The 20713-nt window shown below is 42.4% G+C and overlaps 1 protein-coding gene across 2 annotated transcripts in view; it reads right to left on the reverse strand.

The window, feature by feature from the left end:
- The window catches only part of VAT1L (vesicle amine transport 1 like), a 67926-nt gene that overhangs the window by 35085 nt on the left and 12128 nt on the right, over positions 1–20713 (reverse strand). Inside the window, exons 1-4 of one of the 2 annotated variants that reach the window (XM_027697647.1) lie at positions 20189–20519; positions 15120–15249; positions 11158–11373; positions 487–629 (exon numbers count right to left, since the gene is read on the reverse strand). In XM_027697647.1, coding sequence (XP_027553448.1) covers positions 487–629; positions 11158–11373; positions 15120–15249; positions 20189–20418 — 719 coding nt within the window. In that variant the 5' untranslated portion in view covers positions 20419–20519. Of the gene's footprint in view, positions 1–486; positions 630–11157; positions 11374–15119; positions 15250–20188; positions 20520–20713 lie in introns of those variants that run through there. The other variant, XM_027697648.1, reaches the window with a different exon arrangement.

Raw genomic sequence — 20713 nt, forward strand, 5'->3', positions numbered from 1 at the left:
AATCTGAATACAAACAAACAAAATCTAAGGATCTGAAACTAAAGCAGACATCATGTGCTCCAGTATCAATCCCTGGCAGAGGATAAAAACCCAGGCAGATAGAAACACACCAGAGAACTCCAAAATCTGGATACCTTACAAATCCCCTGAAAACATCTTATTTGGTGCATTGCAGTGAGCGAGTACAGATGCAAATGAAGGCAAAGTACATCCTGTTGTTAAGACTTTTAGTATTTTTCACATAATTTACTTTGCTCACAACAGATGTCCAAGTAGAAACATGGACTAAAAAAGCTTATGCTGCTTATAAAGAAATAGGGAGATGCTTGCTATTTTGTCCCTAGTGGACAGATGGAATATCTGGAATAAACTACACCTCCCAAACTCAGAAATGTAATCCCTTCCCATAAATAGGATCAGCCTGGTGCCTTTAATAGTATTTTGCCAGATACTACACAGACCTTACTCAGGAAAATACAAGATTACCTTTTTACTTCTTGAACATAGTCTGCATTTCTGTCAAACAGGTGAGTTACCGAGTTTTTGATTGCTTCATGTTTGAAAGATGAAGCTGTTCCAAAAACAGTAACATTGGGAATGGTTGAACAGAGCTGAGCAACAGCTTGACCCTGCAAACACATTATTATGTTAGTTCACTGACATGGAAATTGGTTGACAGACTTTGCAGCTGCCAATTCACTCATGACACAGCAAAATCCAAGACCAAACATGTGCAAGGACTTCCCAAACTAGTTTCTCTCCAATGAAATGCAGTTCAGCCACAGGAAAAAGACACGTAAATCACGAAGATACTTTGAAGACAAAGCAACTGCAGGGATAAAAGTCATTTAATGCATCAAAAAATGTATTGGAAAATAGTTTTCTTAAGGTTTCAGGAGGAGAGAGCAAGTTGCTATACGAAATGCTGCACAGTAAAAACCATTTGGGTTACCTCTTGTTAATAACAATAATTATTACTGATTATTCAAAATGCAGGAATAGCCTTGAGTCCCACCAACTGGTCTGCTTAGGCCAGTGCCCCTGCCTGAAAACTGGTCACCAGCAAAGGGGCTAAAATGGCCTAGAGCACATCCAGGAAAATCACTCTCCCGGCACATCCTTCCTGGTCTGGGCAGGAACCTGCTGGGGTCCATCAGATGCTATGTCAGCATTTATGTGGGACTTGGAGCATTGGAGAATTTGTACAATCAAACATCTGTACTTCAAGTTTGCAGCTTTGGGCCCTGCATTTTAACCTCTAATTTCACGAGGCTGAGGGAAGAAGAGAAGGAAGCACTGCCTAACAGCTGAACCACCTGGATTTGAAAAACAGATTCCAATAGGTCATCTTTATACAGCCCTAGGTTTTGTTTTACTGTTAACCCACTAACAACAGGAAGACAGACTTTTGGTAGCCACATCCAATCTCTTTTTGTAACCCCATTATTCCACTGGAGCTTGCACAGTTACATGGATATGCCCAGAAGGAAAAAAAAATGGCACTGTCATTCTAAAAATAATGTCTGATGGAATTAATCAGATTCTTACTTATATTACAGTTAAAAGATTGTAATTTGCAAACTGTATGCATGTCTAGTAAAATCACCCACGGATAAACACATTTCTGTTCATTCCAAGCAGAAACACTCATTATTATTTGTACATACCAGTAATTAGACTTGGGTTTTATTTACTGCAGAATAATTAGCTAACCCTGCACACCCTGGGGGCCTTGGCATCCTCACACATTCTGCTGAATGTAACTGCTAGTGACAATCCTCCAAGCTGAACATCACAAGAGAGAACAGCATTATTTGTACGTGGTGGCATCCAGGAGTTCCAAACTGGTTTCCTACTGGATTAGTCAGTAAACACATACACAGCAGGGCACAGCCTAAGTGATCCTTCAGACAGGTACCAATAGACACAGGGAAGAGAGCAAGAGAAGGGATCCATTCTCTTTCCTATTTTATAGATGAGGAATGGAATACCACAGTAGACTTGTCCAACAGCTCAGAGAAACTCAGAGCAGGAACCCAGGTAGGAATGCTGATTCCTGGCATAGTAATCCAACACCAAACTAAAATGCCCTTTTCTTTTTAAAATCATCCACTGTTATCCTGGTTTGCAATCCTTAATCTCTTAAAAATCATAGGAAAATCCATTCCTAAGGGGCCTCATCTCACAACATGTTATGTCTCTGGGGAGCAGAAAATGTTTCACTCTTTTCATACTTCATTTCTCTATTACTTACCGTGTCACTCTAAATCCCTCCCAGACTTTAGCCTCCACAAATAACGTAACATAAAATTACAAGAAAAAAAATAAATTTGGATTGTGGATATGTCCTTTTCTTGGTCATTTTCACTAGCAATTCTCTTCTCCCACTTTCTGTGTCTCCCGGAAACCCATCACCCACAGTGATTTAGATAAATCAGTATTTTATAATGCATGCTAGTTGAATGAAATTCTGACATTATTGATCTATTCTCTAATTAGTTTTCTGCGTTTTCAATCCATCTTGGGAAGATGAGGAATAATGAATACATCCTGAATCAAAACCACTGAATGTTTAAAAGGTCAAATATTCAAGAAGAAAGCACGTTGATTTTTATCCTGCAGAAGACGATTAACATTTAACAAACTGACAGTCAGATGAATAGGAGAAAGGCACAAAAACCCCAGGATGTGAATAACCTATTTTCCTCCTGACTCTGACTCGTTAGTACACCTCTCCCTCCCCCTCCAGAGATAAGCTTATCTAAAATCCCAGATCAGAATACTTTCCAGCTTTCTGTAGATATTTGAAGTCTAAAACTGACTCATATGACCAGTACTTTTATAATTGGATGAACAACATCACTGAAGTATTTTGAGGCACTTCCACGAAACATTCTTCTGCAGTTTTCTGAAGACCTTAATCTGACATTGACTTGTACTTATTTTTGTGCAAAGTATTCTTAGTAGTTGTATCTCAGAAATCTATAAATAAAGGTTGATATCGGACTTTTCATGCCTTCCCCGCCGAAACAGGAGAACTGAACTCAACCTATGAACTCAAACACTTCCCTAATTTCTGTGGAATTCGACTAAGCTCCAAAACAGCACTGTGGCTATGCAAGTCACTCTTAAGTCTCCTTTCTAATCCCTTGAATCATGTAGCTGCCTCTGGATTAGCCGCTAGTGTTTAGAGGGTTATACATTTTAATTGCAAGCCTGTAAGCCCCAGTGTTCAGAATGTCCCCGGTTCACAAATGAAGCACAAAGGGTTTTGCTGCTGGAAGGACGAGCATCCTCTTCCCAGGGCTGTGGAGGAGCAGGAAAGGTATCCATGCTGTCCCCCTTCACACTCCCACCGGGAAGCACCCTTTGATCACAGGGGCACACCAGCCTTGTCCTGTCTCTTGGATCCTAAAAACTGCTTTGTGGGAGACAAAGACAAGAGGGATTTCTGTCTTCTCCCTGCCCAGAAAAAAATCACATCACTCTGCTTCCAGCTTCTGGAGACCACAGGGATTTGGAAGAAGGAACTGTGTTATCAGAAACAGTGTATGAGCTCTAAAACCTCCCAAGAAGGGGTTAATTCCATAAGCATGATTTGAAAAATTAAAACAACATTCTTCACACATCTAATTTTTCATATACCATGCAAATTTCTATATGTCAGTACTGACTAGATTCTTGCTTTCTGAACGCAGGAAAACTAGTAAATTTTAATGGTAAAAATAATTATCACTTCGACAATTAATTTTACCTTTAATGGAATTTAGCAGTCTTTGGGAAAATAAAATCAATCAATTACTGAAGGGATAGATATGGGTATAAAATATTCCCTAAAAGTGGAATTGATGTCCTTTAAAATAATAATATATTTTATATACTACTTCTCATAGAGTCGTTATGGGTGGAAAAGACCTTTAAGATCATCGAGTCCAGCCACCAAACCCACCACCACCACCACGTTCACCCTTAAACCATGTCCTCAAGTGCCACATCCACATTTTTTGAACACTTCCAGCGATGCAGGACATCACATGGTGAATCCTCAAAGAAATTAATACCTAGGATTAAAGCATTCTGTGGAAATGAAGTATGTAGAGACTGTTGGATGTGTCTCTCTAGCTTCACAGTCTGTTCGAGGGATTCCTTTTCAAGATATCTGGTCAATCTATAAAATCAGTATGTTGAACCTCATCTACACATATGATTATTTCTATAAATTATTATAAATTGATATCCTAGCAGTAGTTTCAGATCCTCTAAAAAAACCCCTGAGATTTCTTTATATTCCATTGCATTAAAACACAACTCTAAACCTGCAGGAGTGGAAACTTCTCATACCAAGATAATAACATAAAAAAATGGAAAAGTAGATTTCTAGGAAGCAAAATTAAATAGACTGTTATGTGCATTTAAACAATTTCAAAGTTAAAAAAAAGGCATTGATATTTAAAAGTCAATATATAAAGCATGGATAGAGGAAAACTTACTAATCTAATTAGCTTATTAGCACTAATGTAATGCTGGATAAATATAAGTAAGGTGTACAATTTAGTAGATTTCCAAAAGGGTCTGACCAAATGCCACCAGCCAGACCTCAGCTTGACATGCAAGCTGCACACTGAATTACAGCAGGTATAGGGCAGAATACTTTCAAGAAAGTATCTTTTTTGCTATTATGTAAACTGAGGCCAGATTTATAGCAAGAAAAAATAAACCATATAAAGATGTCACCCTGCAAAACTACATCTATTAGAAGCAATAGCATCTAAAAAAATTAGCATTTCTGTGATATATTTTTGCAGTCCAAAGGTGCTACAGCATTTTTAAAAATAGCATTCAGACTTAATCTTGCACGAGAAACTTGTCTGGAACTGAACGTGAGGAGAATCCCCATTTCCAAAATGCTTTGATTCCACACAACCATACCTGAAGGTGGTGTGAAGTACACAAACACAGCAAGCAAACTGCAAGAGAAAAAACACCCACTGATCTCCTGGGATCAAGGAAAACTTTTCTCCGGTGTTCGGTGAAGTCTCATACACAGCACTTCATCTCCTGAAGGTGTCATTTTCCCAATTACAGCAAAGGAAATGGGAAACCAAACACTAGGGTGAACACTGCAGAGTGGACAAACTGAAATGTGATTCTTGGACGAGCCTAAGGCAGCATCTGACACACTCAGTGCACCACAGCAAGTTTTGGAGTAGAGGGACGGGAAGAGTCACCACTAAATCATGATCTGTTCTACCCCTTAAAATATTTTCTGCAACAACTAGCAGGGTGTGCTTTTCTACCCCTTTGTAGACTTGTGCAGCTGAGGTGAATAAAAAACTCAGGGCTGAATCTGCATGTGGCATAAACCCTCTGCAGTTCAGTGGAGCGATGACACCACATCCCAGCCGAGACTCGCCCAGAGGACACACACTCTCCTGGGGAAGGCAGAACAGCCAAGGAAGAGTTAAGCACTGTCTGTGACCTGACTCAGCAGGTGACTTGGGAAAGGACATGTCCTCTGGGGAGTGCAGGGCTGGGAGAGGCAAAAAGAAAGGCCTTCAAAGACTGCAGCTTGCTTTGGTCAGGGAAATTGCTTTTCGTGTATGGCTCACTGGGCTTTTGTGTTTGATTAACAGATTATGCTCTGAGTCAGTGTCTGGAAATAGCCTCGGCCCTGGCACTGGGGCTCTCCTGCGCTGCTGAGGGAGCACATCCACTGCTTTGGAGGCATCCAGCAGCACAGGGCAGCTCAGCTCAGCCTCCTCATACCCTGTCTGGCTCTAACTGAGAGAGCTTGGTACTTAAAGCAGCCTAGACTTGGTTACACACAGCTCTGTGTGAGCTGATTTATTCTCTTCCTTGGCTGCTGGAGATGAAACAAGAGGAAAGCACTTTATCAAATGCAGAATGGTTATGAACTGCTAATATGAAAAACAGCAAGTGCAGTCCTGGGAGGTATCAGGTAAAGGTGTCAGCAGAGTGGGCTGTATTAATGCTGTTGCACAGTGTGCTGGCCAGGACCATCACAGGAGCGGAGTAAATCCTAATTACTCACATTCAAGGAGTTCTGACTCGAACACGAGAGTGCTATTTAATGTGCTGCTACCTGCTAAGTGCCGACAGAGCAGCCTACCCATACAATGTTTAGAAGGATCAGGAATGCTGTGAGATCTATTTTAAAAGGCTCTGGCTTTCATACCAGCTTAGTGCTGCTTTTTGCTGCCAACCAGCTCAGAGCCAGGAAACACATCTGCCTGGAGCAGTGGCTGCAGGATGACCCAGGACACAGACATCTAGCCTTATAAAAAAGGGGTATGAGCAAACAAACCTGCTTTTGGCCTGAAAAATACAGGCTTTGCAGGAGAGATTTGATTGTGAGCTTGTTGTAGCCACAAAAACATACTCATCCTACCCAAAAGATCTGAAAGAAGTGCCCCAAGAGGGAACAGTAGCTAATTTTAATTAATTGACAACACCAGCAGAAGAAGAAACATACATTAACTGGTCACGAATAAAGTCTAGAAATTGAGAAAGTTTTCTCACCAAGCGAGGTATTTTTTCAAGAGGAAACTTAATCATTCTCTTGAAAGGGTTCCTTTCTGCTGTCTGTGATAGCAGGTGACTAGATTTACTAAGAAATGCCAGATCTTTGTCAGATAAAATATCACCACTTCAGTGCTTCAGTTTGGAACACATCCTCAAATATTTGCAATTTGTGCAGGGGAGACACAATAAAAAAGAGGGTTCCTGCCAAGCAGTAACCAATCCTGCCAGGATGGCCTAAATCTGTTGCCAAGTCAGATCTACCCTTCAAATTCGAACATGAGAACTGCATCTGTAACTTACTCTGCTTGCACTTCCTCTGCTGCTGAGCCTGAAAGGGAAGGTCAGATCACAGCTTCAGGATGGCAATCAATGCTCCTGCGTGAAAGGCAGCTTATTTTTAGCGCCTGCACGATCAAAATGCTAAAGAATTGGCTAATAATTCTGCCTTGCTGAGGGGCTAAGTGATGAAACTGAAGTGTTTACAAAAACTTGGTAAATAACCAAGACTTTGTGCTCCAAATATCCAGAATAGGAAGTACATAGAGCCAAACAAATAAGCAAATGGACATAATGGCTCTCTCTCACAAATCTAAACCTCTGAAAGTATTAATTTTACAGGTAGATATCACAGACTGGATTTCTGAAAGCTCAAAGGGAAAAGCCTAAGAGTTTTTTTTTAATAGAATCCTGTATTTATACTAATTCAGCTAATCCAGGATACAGTTTACAAGTTTACATTAATAATTTTAAGAGCAACTTTATAATCTCATAGAAGCCTGTGCTGTGACTTGCACTGAATACATTGAAAGTCTTCATTTTAAAGAACTAATTGTTTCATGCAGCAGGCCAGTCCCAGCAGGGTGCACACTACTGTTCAGTTTTCTCAGGGTATTTGCTTCGGTCACCACTTTGCTTCACTTGAAATAAAGATGTGGGAGCATAATTGGGAAGGGAGCTACTCCACCACTGTCTTACAGTCATTTCAAACATTAATTACAGCACTTTACAGTTAAGACGGACCAATATATGTCCTACAGTAAGTCATATGTTCTTGCAAACTCATTATTCTGAGAATTGATTTTTATATACCAAGTTGTGTTAGCTGCTTTCTCCCTTTTTCAGCAGCCAGTTCAGAAGGACACAGACATTTCTGCAGCTTTCAGCATTTAAAATCTATTTGTATTAAGCAATTATATTTTTTGTTAATTACCAAACTGCCCTGCTACTCCATATAACAGTTTAAGCAGAAGCCCTGAGTATCCTGCCAAGCAGAGGGCTGAAAGGGAGCGTGTGACAACCTTGTTAGATCCTGGTCGGCAGCAGCTTGAGCAATGGTAACAGAATGATTTGTAAGGTGTTCATCTCTTCTCAAAGCCTCAGTGAATCATGGAAGCAACTGTAAGTTTGTACCGTGCTTTCCAAGAAGGCTCCTGACATTTCTTCATCCCACTTCACTGCTCAGGTTGAGAGCTGAGTCAGTCTCTCTCAACTGCCCCGTCTCACGGGGTAAAACGAGCCAGGAAAACCAGAGCAGCCCTTTTCCAAACAATCAAAATCAACAAGCCAGCCCTAGGAAAACCAAATGGAATGTCTCCTTTCAACCCCCCACTTCTGAGCACTGCAGCAGGTCTTCCTCTTCTAAGGGAAGGCTACAACACAGCAACAGTGCCAGTGTTTGAGTGTCCACTTCTCTCCTGGTTTGGGGAGACAGGGGGCTTCCCTACAACAGCCACGTCTCATTCCATGACCAGGGAAGATGGCATGATGCCCTGAACTTTCTGCTGAGTGGGTGGCAGGGGACAGGGACATTTGGGACAGGGAAGAGGATTCAAGTCTGTAACACAGAGACAGGTATGTGACACTTTTTTCAAGACAAGTTATCTCAGTACATTTCCTTTTTCTCTACATCGTCTTCTGATGTCCCCTGGAACTTCTGGAATAAATAAACTGACTTATCTAAAGGATCCTGTCAGACATTAAAGGATACTGTTCCCTACTAATCACACTCCAGGCACAGATGGGAAGACAATTGCTATAGTTACCTCGCTACCAAAAATATCTATAAACAAAATAAGGTCACATAAATAAACTGAGATAATACAAAAGAGTAAAGGTCCTAGAGAATTTTCACTGATTCAATTTACTGAAAAAGCTGCAGGATCCTCCTAAAGGGGACTGGGGAGCCATAACAAAGAACCTCACAAACATTTTAGAAGCAACAAGTTCTTTTTCATAAACTGCCTGAAGCAGCTAAAATAATGATCTTGCATAATGAGAAAGGAACAATTAGAAACTTCTAGTCCCACAGGCAGCCTATTGTCTCATTAAAGTGTTGTGGAATTTCTGTGACATTTAGAAACAAACTGGACAGATTTCCCACTTGCAGAAAGTGGGGAAGGTCCTTCTATCTATTAAAGCAACAGCACAAAAAATACCTCTTCCTATAGCAATTTCAGTACCAGTTTTCTGTTCATGGACAAAGAGCTTTGTGAGAATGATTTGTTGGATTGAGGTTGTTAAATTTTTCAAAGGATTAAGAGACAGATTATTAAAGCAAGACAGACCCCTCTGAAATCTTCATGTCTGTTCAGCCAAAAGAAAAAAGTTCCATGTACTTCCAGAGTGATTTTTTTACCTGTAAAGCAACAGGAAAATTTCTTGCCAATTCTAGCTGTACATGCTCCATGGAACAAGGGGCTGTGTGAGGCACTCTCCCCTGGGACAGTGATCACCATCCTGGCTTGCAGGTCAGCCAGCCCTGTCTCCCTCTTACATAGACTCCCCCTGGATCCTACACAGCCCTTGTTCAGTGACTGGGCAGCCTGGCTGTTCTTCCTGCATGTCTGGTCTTTCCCTTGGAAACTCTGCTTTATTAAACTAGTGATTAAACAAGTGATGGATCTGATTTCCTGTTGTTCTCCTGGCAGCCAAGCAGGACCCATCCTTCCTTCAGCTTCTCTCAGAGAAGAAGGTTCTGAGCAGCCACAGCAGAGGACCAGCCAAAAAAGCTGCTCATTCAGCATCTGGAGTAAGAGAGGAAGCCAGCAGCTCCCTCCAGGAACAGCCCAGAATGGAGGTTGGGCACTAGTGCAGAAGACTCTGTGAGCACAGAGCATTAACAGTCCTTCAGGAAGAGAAGGAAGAAATAACAGAGGCAAGTGAGGTCAGAAAGAGAAAGAAACAAAGAAATTTAGCAAGGATGCTTTATCTTAAAAAGGAGTAGGAGTTCATTTTCTCCAGATAACACACAATATGTGCAGGGATTGCTTTGGGGCTAATTCTGTGTGCTCAGCCTGGGTCTGTGTAGCACCAGTTGGGCAAACAGCCTTAGAGCTACAGCTGAGCCTTCAATTCCTGCAGAATATTCCCCTAAATGTGTGGCCTCATGTTGCTTTAACAGTCCCGAATTCCACACGAAGAGATTTAATATTAAAGAATAATAGTCAGCCATAACACTTGGGGTTGTGCTGTGCCAAAGCATAATACGATTATAAATTCCATTCATTTACAGGAGTATTCCAATAGGACCATTTACTGCCAGAAGGATTATTGTTAGTTAAAAATACTTTGTACAGGGAACTCATGAATTTATTCCTTTGATTACAACCTTCATTTATATGAGAACCTGAAAGAAGGTCTAAGGGCACAGAATTAGGGGAGAAAGTGTTTGGGGCTGCCCACCAGGCCTCAGCAGACAACAGAATATTAATTTAGCATAAATAAGGCATAACAGGGACATAGAAGAGGTACTCTGATTTGAAAAGCTGGTCTCTGCTAATTGTTCTCAGGTCGTAAAATCTGTTTTATGAAAAAGGACTTCATCATTTCAAATGTAAACAAACTCCCGCCAGTATCTTAACATTCTGCACAAACTTAAACATTTTCCAAAGCAGAGAGATTTTCCTAAAAGATAGCTCAAGGCTGGTAACACAAATTGATGACTCTATTTCATTGTGTGCCCTGGTATTCCCCCAAATTCATCCTGGTGTTGCTTTGCCTGTGCCACACAAAGCCTCCTTAGGAATGATCCAAACTATGACACGCAGCAGCCACCACTCCAGCCTCCAATTCAGCATTTGTACCTTTTCCTCAGGTTCACATGAGAACTTTTCACTGATTTCAATCCCTCTACAACAACGGGGAAAAAAAGTCTTCACAGAGAAAGCATCGCACACAATTGCACAGGGTATGTGCAGGAGTATTCCAAGAGGGACATTTACTATAAGGAGGATTATGATTACCTACAAATACCTTGTGCAGGGAGCTAATTTGTTCCTCTCATTACAGACTTTATTTACATAGAAGTACAAGTGTATAAGTTCAGCAGAGCAATATTTGAGACAACACTTGCTCCTCGATTGCTGACAACCAATTAGGGGTTTTTTTTGCGAGGTTTTTAAGTCACAACATTTTTATTTCATCAGGAGCTCCTGCCAACCATTCACAACAGCATTTTGATGGGAAAACAGATGCAGTTCTTCCCACTGGAATCCCTCACGCATAGGGAAGTCTGATATCAAATCAACAGCAGGCTCTGGCTCATTTCAGAAATTGAGGTGGATCAAACTGCTTCAGTTACTCGGCGACAGGAAAGTAAGAAAAGTTCCAACTTACCACCCCACCTCCTGCTGAGTGAACCAGCACAGACATGCCTTCCCTCAGGTTAGCAACCTCAAACAGCATCATGTAGGCAGTTACAAAGTTCATGGGAAATGCAGCAGCTTCAGAAAAACTCATGTCATCTGGGATCTTGTAGACAAATTCTACTGGGGTACAGACTACTTCAGCCCAGGCATTGTAGTTTACAAAAGCCATGACTCTGTCTCCAATCTACAAACAAAGAAGAAAACAACATTGAGAATGTGAGTGCGATTGAGACTGTAGAGAGAAACTTGTTAAGACCTTCGACATTTCTGTTCAAGCTGTGGGTCACTCACTGGCTGACTGTGAAGAAAATGGTCCTCCACATCTTTGGCAAAGTAGCAGTTAAGATGCTCAGCTTTGGGCTTTTACCAATTTTTTAATTTAACAAAAATAACCAGATCATCTTTTGCTAGCAGAGCTCCTAAATTACAAATGTAAACGATGAAAACAGCATTCTTACTAATAACTGCTCAAAGAAAGAAACAAGGGGGAAATGTTATAATTATATTGATGAGATGCATGGAATAAAGAAAATTATACCTAAGATAATTTTCACTTTGTTTTCTCAGTCCTCACACTAATTTAGAGCTACTTTCCTCTCAGTGGATTGAGCAGGGGAGGCCTTGTATTCTGGTAGATGGAGCACATGAAAGGGTTCAGAAAGCACTCACTTAGAAAATATCACCATCTGTATCCATTCTCTATTTTTATTATCTTATTAACTGATTCTGCCAATACATACCCATGATTGTCATTTCTACAGCCATGTATCAGAGCACAATCTGATCCTGCAACATCAAATAAGCCATCTTAAACATCGAAAATATACCTCTGGATTTTAAGGCACTATGAAATCTACAAAGTGAATTTGACAGGATTTAAAGGAGCAGTGAAATATTATCTTTGAATGCAACATTTCTCTACTCAGTTTCTTTTAAAAATACATGGTAGTGAAAGAGTAATGCACTGTGGAGAAATGAAGATTTTCTGTAAATATTAATACAGTTGGTTGCTCCTCAGAGCTTTCAGAGGTCCAGGCACATCAGGTTCATATGTTTGCCTATGGCCTTCATTGCAGCTTCAGGTTTTTAAAACAGAGATATTGACTCCCCATAGGTGGACAAGAATAACAACAAGGCCACAGGAGCTCTGAGGTTTCTGCAGGGGTACAACCTTAAAGCAGGAATTGGGCTGCTGGGGCTATGAGGGAGAGCCACAGTGAGCAAACGTTTGTCCAGTGTATATCAAAACCTTCACAGGCACAACTCTCACAAATACTCCACAATGGCTTGTCACCAGCAGCCCCTACACCTCTCTTACCTTGCCTTAGACCCTCTGCATTTCTAGAACACACCAGCAAAACCAGCATCCTTAACCATGAAAGGAGCTCTTCAATGGAGCCACAGTATAACACAAGAATAGCAAACTTCAGGCCTTCATGTTTTAACTAAAACTAACAGCAGCTGTCCCTATAAAATAACTTTGCTTACCTGCCTTATACTCTCCTACATTCTACTAATACCTCTAATGCTTTATAAACACTACAGGTGTGAAATAAAGCACATCACTTTTGCCTTCAGGCAAGTGTTCACAGCACAAGCACATTTTGGTCTCCCAAGTACTTGTCATCACTTTGGCTTTGGGATATCGCAGGTTTGCTAAAAGCTAAGGTGCTGCTGACAGCTCTGAAGGGTTTGTCTCTTTTAGAATGAGAATGCTGAAACAGAACTGTCATTCCAATTTCACTGAGATGCCCCCTCCTTTTGAAAAACATTCAAATTAACAATGCCTCAGTGGTAACCGCTCTGTGGTTCCCTTCTGCACTTAGGAGAAGTGTCTAAAATAGAAAGTCTGCTGGGATTAATTAGTGCAGATGTTAACGTGCCCTGTATCCTTGCCATAAACCATAAATGATTACCAAAAAGAGTGCAGAGAAGTCCCTCTTGGTGATTCCCAAGAGATTTCTTAGTAACAATACACACCACATTTTACCACAAACCTCATACAGGTTAGACCTCAGTTCCTGAGAATCATTCTCACAACCGGAGAGAAATCAGGCCTGATACAGGAGAGATGATTAGAAACCACCTTTCTCTTTTCTCTTTAAATGGGAGAAGGAATAGGCATTACAGCATTATTCCACAAAAAAGACAGTAACTGGCTGGCAATATCTCAGGTAGTACAAAGAGCCTGTAAGACATTTTTACAGGGTGCAAAATGCCCATGACTTTAAACAGGACTTGAACTAGAAGAGATCTACAAAGGGAAAGAAGGCCAGAAGATTTAGGGTGCAATCTTTGTCATTCCTGCCTTTGCTCTGGACGGAGGTAACAACATATGCCAAGGGGGCACCAAGCATCTGGTGTGCTCCCATTCTGTGCAAGAATTCCATCAAGAAACCAACAGAACGTTCTTGCATCTTCCTCATGGCACGTTCTCCTGTTGACAGGTTCACATCTACACACAGCAGTCACTCTGAGTGCCGACCCTTCTTCTGGATCACTCAAACGCTACCATGGCTATGCAGATCACATGCAAAAAATAAAATACCATGGCTTGTTTCAATTACAGGGAGTACATCAGTGCACAGACATGTTCCACAGCCAGAACAAAGATGTAACTTTAAAAAAATACACAGTATATTCAGTCAGGTGCCATGTTATTCAAACAAGCACCATATGCTGTAACCTCATGATGCCCTTTAAAAATATCAAGAACTTCTAAAACGAGAACGCTGATCTAGAGCAGAGACTTTCTATACTCCTTTCATAAAATATTCTGTGATATGGAGCGTAACTATAAAACACAGATGATAGAGTGGAACTACTGAGGCAGGAGGGTTTTTCAAACAGTGAAATTATTGTTCAGTTATTGCTTGTAGTAAAATACATTGAAAGACTATGACTTGTTTCAAGGCAGAGATGGGGCAGGAGGGGAACAGAGAGACATGTCCTAAGAAGACCTCATCACTGAGACACTACTTGGAACTAACCTGGCCATTATATTCATTCAACTGAGAAATTTTACAGCTTTTCTAGAAGAGCAAAATGTTATCTTTAAATGAAAATATCTATACTTATTTTTACATTCTTAAGATGTAATAAGAAATCAGAAAATGTGATTACTTGATAACATGACTGACTCCACAAATACCTAAGATAGGACTGACACGTATTAACTCAGGTTTTATTTCCAAAATTTTCTACCTACTCAGGAAATAAAGTGCAAGACTGGAGAGAATACAGATGTTTACTATCAATAAAGGAACAGAAGGCAGGACAAAATGCTGTTTATATGTCATAAGAGATACAAAAGAGTCCATAAACAGTTATGAAAGCTTTATGATATACATTAACTATTTCTCATTTATCACATTCTGTTAGGTTAAATGGATCCTTTTCCTGAGCAATCAGAACAAGTCCTATACCCAGAATCAGGGTCCAAATTTAATCTGCATCTCCTGAATGCACACAATTGTAAGAAACAATGCTTATTGTAGATGGGGCTCTTGCTAAATCAAGATCAAAAGCTAGAACTAGAACCAGCAGCACCTGGTCTTTGAGGAAAAAAGCAGTGATGACAGCAAATACAGCCAAGAAAAGAAACTTAACAAGTTAATTTAATTGCTTTCACTTTAGTAGAAGACATCAGTCATGCTTTCCAGTTCCTGTTCAGCCATCAGGATACACACATGGCACAAGTGACTTTTCAGGAAGGATTTTAAAGAGATGACAGTGGCAGCTTCAGAAACTAATTCCAGACGTCATTCTCATGCTTGGGAAGCAGCAAGGAAAAATTGACCTTTCAAATCTCAACAGCGTGGTGAAAGCTCCTGTCACTGGCACAGCAGAAGGGACGAGGGACAACAGAGTGAACTGGTGATTACTTATATGAGACTTATATATCCCACTATGAAAATAAAAAAATATTACCTCAAATCCTTTCACGCTGTCTCCAAGAGCTTCTACGATTCCAGAACACTCAAACCCAGGAACAAGCGGCGTCTTGGGAGGGTTGTCGATGTTCCCCTGTCGCACCATCAAATCAATGAAGTTCAAACCACTGTAAGACACAGGAAAAATAAAATCAAGACTATTGCCACAGAGGAAAGCAGAGGAGGAAAACCTGAGCTAAGGGATGGGAAAACCAGGAAACTTCAGGGCAGCATTAAAAAGCTCTGCAGGAACCCAGCAGACATTCCTACTCCCTGTACTCTGTGCCTCAGGGGCCTCGGGTGCACATGGCCAGGCAACCACATCTGCCACTAGCCCCAAGTTTACCTGACTGTTTAGGAGTCACACAGGGCACTTAAAAATTCAATACAGTGAAACATTATCATTTCTATGAATGCATTACTAGCTGGCAAGTAAACCCAGGTCAATTTAAGAATAAAACCCCAAACCTCACCATTTATAGATATTTTGGGCTAAGAGGTACATGATGTAACTGTCCTAACTTTTGATGTGACCCCAGGAATGCATCTTGTGTTTGTTCCAGGCAGGAGTCCAAAATTTTACATGAACTTATTAAGTACCAGATAGCAGATAGGCTCTTGTTTAAAACTGTTCCTTCCTGGATCACGTTTGTACAGTTCTGCAAAAGTTATTTAGGTCTTTGAAGTCCTCAGGGTTGCTGCTCAGAAAAAAATACAGGTCTTCCCCTGTAGTTTCAGTTTTGCAAAAATCTTAAAGCACCTTTGATTTGTCTTTTGTATGCTATCCAATTTTATTAAGGAAAATGTTGTGGTTTTCTAGGCAGCCACAAAAAAAGGTACCACTTATCTATTATGTGCATATACTGATTACTGGCCTTAATGCCACAGTTAAAACTTTAAAACTCCTAACTAGTTAGAATACATCTCAGCATTAATCCATTACCCCAAAACACAGCCCTGTATTTGTTGTTAGCCAAACACACAGCCAGTCCTACTCACACATATGGACACGTAACGTTACCGACGTGCACAAGGATTTATTAGATGGAGCCTCAGTCAGACACTAATCAAGACACAAACAGATTGAGCAGACCCATCAAATTAAAAGACAGAGTAGACACAAAGCCTAAGCACAAAGACAACACAGCATTCATAGGATGTAGGTCACTGGGGAGAGGGAGGGAAATCCCACCAAATGTAAGCATTCATAATTGTGGTGGAGGGTTTAAGAGCAACTTGAACTCATAACTTTCAACATGCTCATACACCAAGCTTATAATATCAACCAGATGGAAGGTTAGTAAAGGTTGTCACACAGTTAAGTTGGAAGGTTTGAAATTATTTTGGAAAGGTCACTTCTTATCCAGTGGCTAAGACCACTTCCTACATTGCTGCTGTAATGTTGATAATGAAAGAGAAATTCCATTCTAAATGGCAAAATGTGTGCAAGGCAGTCATCATCTGGGGGAGAGGACCAAAAAACAGACAAAAAACCCCCAAAACACACCACAAACCCAGAACCCCCACAGCACTGATGGTGGCAACCACTGTCTGAGTATGTTAACTTCAGGCCTCTTGAATACGTGCAGAGTAATCCAGTGGCAAAAAGTGCAAAAAGTGCACAGTTTCTTGCAGTTGTGTTTTTGATCCTAAATCAAGAGCTGGATGCAAATGAAGATAGAGAAGGATACTAATTACCATAGGGTTCTGCAAGAATCTTTCTGTGACAGAGCAGGGATGTCTCTCTGAACTGTACAAGACTGGATCACCTGTGCACTGCTGGAGGCAAAGTTTATCAAACATGGAACTATCCCTGAATCTGACTTTTTTAAGTCTACCTTAACACCAGTTTTGAGAACCTCGAATATTATTTTTTACGTTTGTGGTTTAGCTTTGCTGCATTTTTATTTCCTTTTTTTCAAGTGTAGGAAGTCCTGTGGGAAGCAACAATCAACTTGTTTCTCCTCGCTCTGTCCCACACACTTGAGTATGCCCGATACCTTCTACTGCAAAATCCCAAGTTATGCAGGCCACCCCTCACACTTTGGTTTGGAGAAGTGCTGCTTTTGATCTGTCTTTCTTATTTCACTGTAAAGCTCCACTGAAATGAATTACTGAAGCTAATGAAACGCCACAGAGCAACTAAGAGCACTACTGAGTTCTGCATTCTTAAAATCCTTCCTCTTACCCCAGCCAGCAAAGTGCCAACAATCATTAAAAAAAAAAAAAGGAAAGGTTTAAAGTGATCAGATCTCATGCTTTTTATCCAGGAACACCCATACTATGTGATCAAGACACTGGTAAAGTGTCCGCTACTCTGTTACACTTGGGATTCCTTTTAACTGCTCCAGTTTTTGTAAAGTGCCGTTACCTCACAGTTATAGAGTCAGAGGGTCACTTCTGCCTCATTCCTCATAACGCACATGTATAGTGGCACAAGGAAGAAACAATTATAAGAGAGAAAAGAAAAACACAGGGAGGTAATTACAGGGCACCATTCCTTATTCACACCCCCATCTGAACTACTGCTTTGGTTTGTCTCATCGTTTAAACAATATGTATACTAATGTTCTGCTGCCTGCAAATTACAATACAAACAAATACAGCAATTTCAACTGCTTCATCATTATCAATCAAAAATTATTTCAGGAAATATACAAAGCTGTGACTCAGCTTGGACATCGATGGCTGTTCCATTTCTTAGTCACTGAACGAGGCTAACACATGACTCATCTCAGCTGACACATTTTCAATTGGATCATTGATATTCCAGATCTTCAAAGGAATTATTCATCTGGCTTAGTGCTAATAGCAACATATCCTCCATTCCTAGTACCATACTACAAAATGTGTACGTACGACCTAACTGGTTTTCATCCCCAGGGAATTCAGAGACCACACAAAACTTGCACTTTTTACTGGTGTATACTATTTATTGTGCAAGGTGCACATTGTTCTTAAAATAAAGATTATTTTTCTCCATCAATCGGTCGAGAAAAATAGTAATCATCTACAATGATGGCCAACTGCAAAGCTGATACAACTGAAAACACGATTTGTACCACATATTGATGACTGGAGCAGCCCATTTTCGGTGTGCTCAGCACTGCATCCATCAACATGTGCACGCTGCCCTGGGCAAAGCCAACAGCTCTCTCACTCGGTCTCCCAGACTACAGCCCAAGTCCATCATCATCCCAATCAATCTCCTGCATTTACAGGCTCGGGTCATGAAGATTGGCAAATTGATTTTGCTTTGCTTGGAAGCACACTTTGGTGACCAGGTCACATTTCAAGCCCCGTGGCCAACTCCAGTCAGGAATGACAAGCAGATGCTACACAGCCTTCAGGCTCCCTCCGCCTCCAAGGGAAGCTTCCCAAACACACGTGGCACTCTGCAACCTGGCAGTTAACTAAGAAGCACTGATGTCAAACAGCACGTGTGCAACTCACACAGCTCACTACTGACACTGCAACCCTGGAGAGCAACGGCAGCTGTAGCAGAGCCCAATATTTCTGTTTTACAGCCAAGTGTTCTTGTGCAGGCAATTTGCTATTTGTGATACACACACAGATACTGCTCTGATGAAAGTGGAATTCATACAGGCACTGGAGAGTGCTGTAAACCCCTCAGGCATTTAAAGGGATATGTCCAAGTGCTCAGAACATTTTTAAGTTTTGCATGTTAACTTCTGTTAAACCAGTGGCTGAGAAAAAAACAGATCACTCAGCAAACAAGACAGACTGTTCTCAAATGGAATTACAGCCCTGCCTGATAGCAAAATGAGCTTCCCAGCAGCTACTATGCTACCATTCTTACATTCACTTAGCACAGAATTTCTTGCTTTTCCCCGTGTGACCAGTGGAGAGAAGAAAAAAAAAGAGTGCAAAAAAATCTCAACCCTTATTCAGATTGATGGATATCACAACAAGCAACACCTTGGTGTGGGGAATACTCATATAGGTCACAAACCTCATGATCCCATCAAGTACACGATGAAAAGCCCACTGTCTGAACAGGTCAAGACACTCAGTTACCTTAACCTACCAGCATATTCCAAGATCTGAGGCACATCCACTGGATACATCATTCAAAGGAAGCTTACTGCCCCATACCAGTAAAATTTTTAATGCAAGTTACTTCTAAAGTAAACAACTTGGCCTTCACCTTGGAATTTATCTTCCAGAAGCACCATGTTTTCATATAGCAGAAGAGGACAACAGAAGATACATCCCTGCCTAGACAAAATTAATTCAGTCTTTGGTACACATCAAGTTGTGCAATATGATCCTAATGTTGCTTCTTTCACTTAAAAGAAGTAATCCTATTTTCACGAAGGAACACGTGCACTAAGAGCCAGCGATCTAGGAAAAACAACAGTCTGCTGCGATTTTCTGGGAGTTTAAAAAAAAGCCATCTAGGAAAGCTCGCTCAAGGATGCTGCCAGACCGCAGCCACTTGTCACCTGAGCACAGGGACTAACACTGCTAAGTTCTCCCGAGCTCCAGCCGCGCTGCCACACCAGCTCCGGAGAAAAAAGGATGGTGACCTAAGTGATTCCCAGGAGAAAAACAACAGCCACTGTCAGAAGGGAAAGGGGGACGAGTGCTGAGCAACACACACAAGCTGCTACCCACATTTCTCAAAGAAAACAAACCCCTGAATGCAGTTGGCCGGGTTTTTTTCCCCATTTCTCCCAGCTAGTACCGTGAAATTCAACGACAACGTTTCCCCCTTCGCAGCTGCTGCTGAGCTCACGCAGAGCCCTGCCTGGACCAGGGCGGTCCGAGCTGAGCACCGGCCCGGGGGGTGCCGGCTGTCGGGGAAGGGACGGGGAGCAGCGGGAGCGGGGCTGCCCCCGCGGGGAAGCCACAGGTGAGGGAAGCTGGAGCGACAGCCGGGGGCTGCGGGGCTCGCCCCGCACCCTGCGAGCCCAGGGATGCCCCGCTGCAGGGACACGCGGGACCCCCGCACCGCTCCCCGCCCGGCCCCGCGGGGGTCCCGCACCGCGCCCGCCTCCGACACCGCCCGCGGGGGAAAAGAGAGGGCGAGGGGCGATACTGGACCAGGCTTTGACGCGGATCTTCAGCTCGCCCTCCTGCGGCTCCGGCATGGCTTTCTTGGACACGCGGAGCTTGTTGAGCCCGCCGAAGGCGGACAGCACCACGGCTCGCATCTCCTTCGCGTCCCCGGCGCGCAGGCTGCCGGCCGCGCCGCCCTCGGCCGCCTCCTTGCCGCCCTCCTTCTCGATCATCTGCTCCGTCTCCTCGGCTCGCTGCGCTCCCTCCTTGGCCATGGCGGGGCTGCGGCGGCTCCCGCGGTGCGGGCGCGGTGCGGAGCGGAATGGCCGCGGAGCGCCCGGGCCCGCCCGCCGCACTGCACCGGCTGCGCCGCGCCGTCCGCGCCGCCCCCGCGGGGCCGCCGGGCCGGGGGCAGCGCCCGACACCGCCCGACACCGCGCCCCTGCGGCGTCCGCGCCGAGACAGCCCCCGATGCACGGTCACAGAGTCACAGAGTGGATGAGGCTGCGAGAGACCTCTGCGAGTCCAACTTGGGACCAAACACCACCCTGTCAGCTGGAGCAGAGCACT

This window comes from Neopelma chrysocephalum, unplaced genomic scaffold (assembly GCF_003984885.1).
Source record: "Neopelma chrysocephalum unplaced genomic scaffold, ASM398488v2 Primary Assembly neopelma1_121, whole genome shotgun sequence".
Taxonomy (NCBI): domain Eukaryota; kingdom Metazoa; phylum Chordata; class Aves; order Passeriformes; family Pipridae; genus Neopelma; species Neopelma chrysocephalum.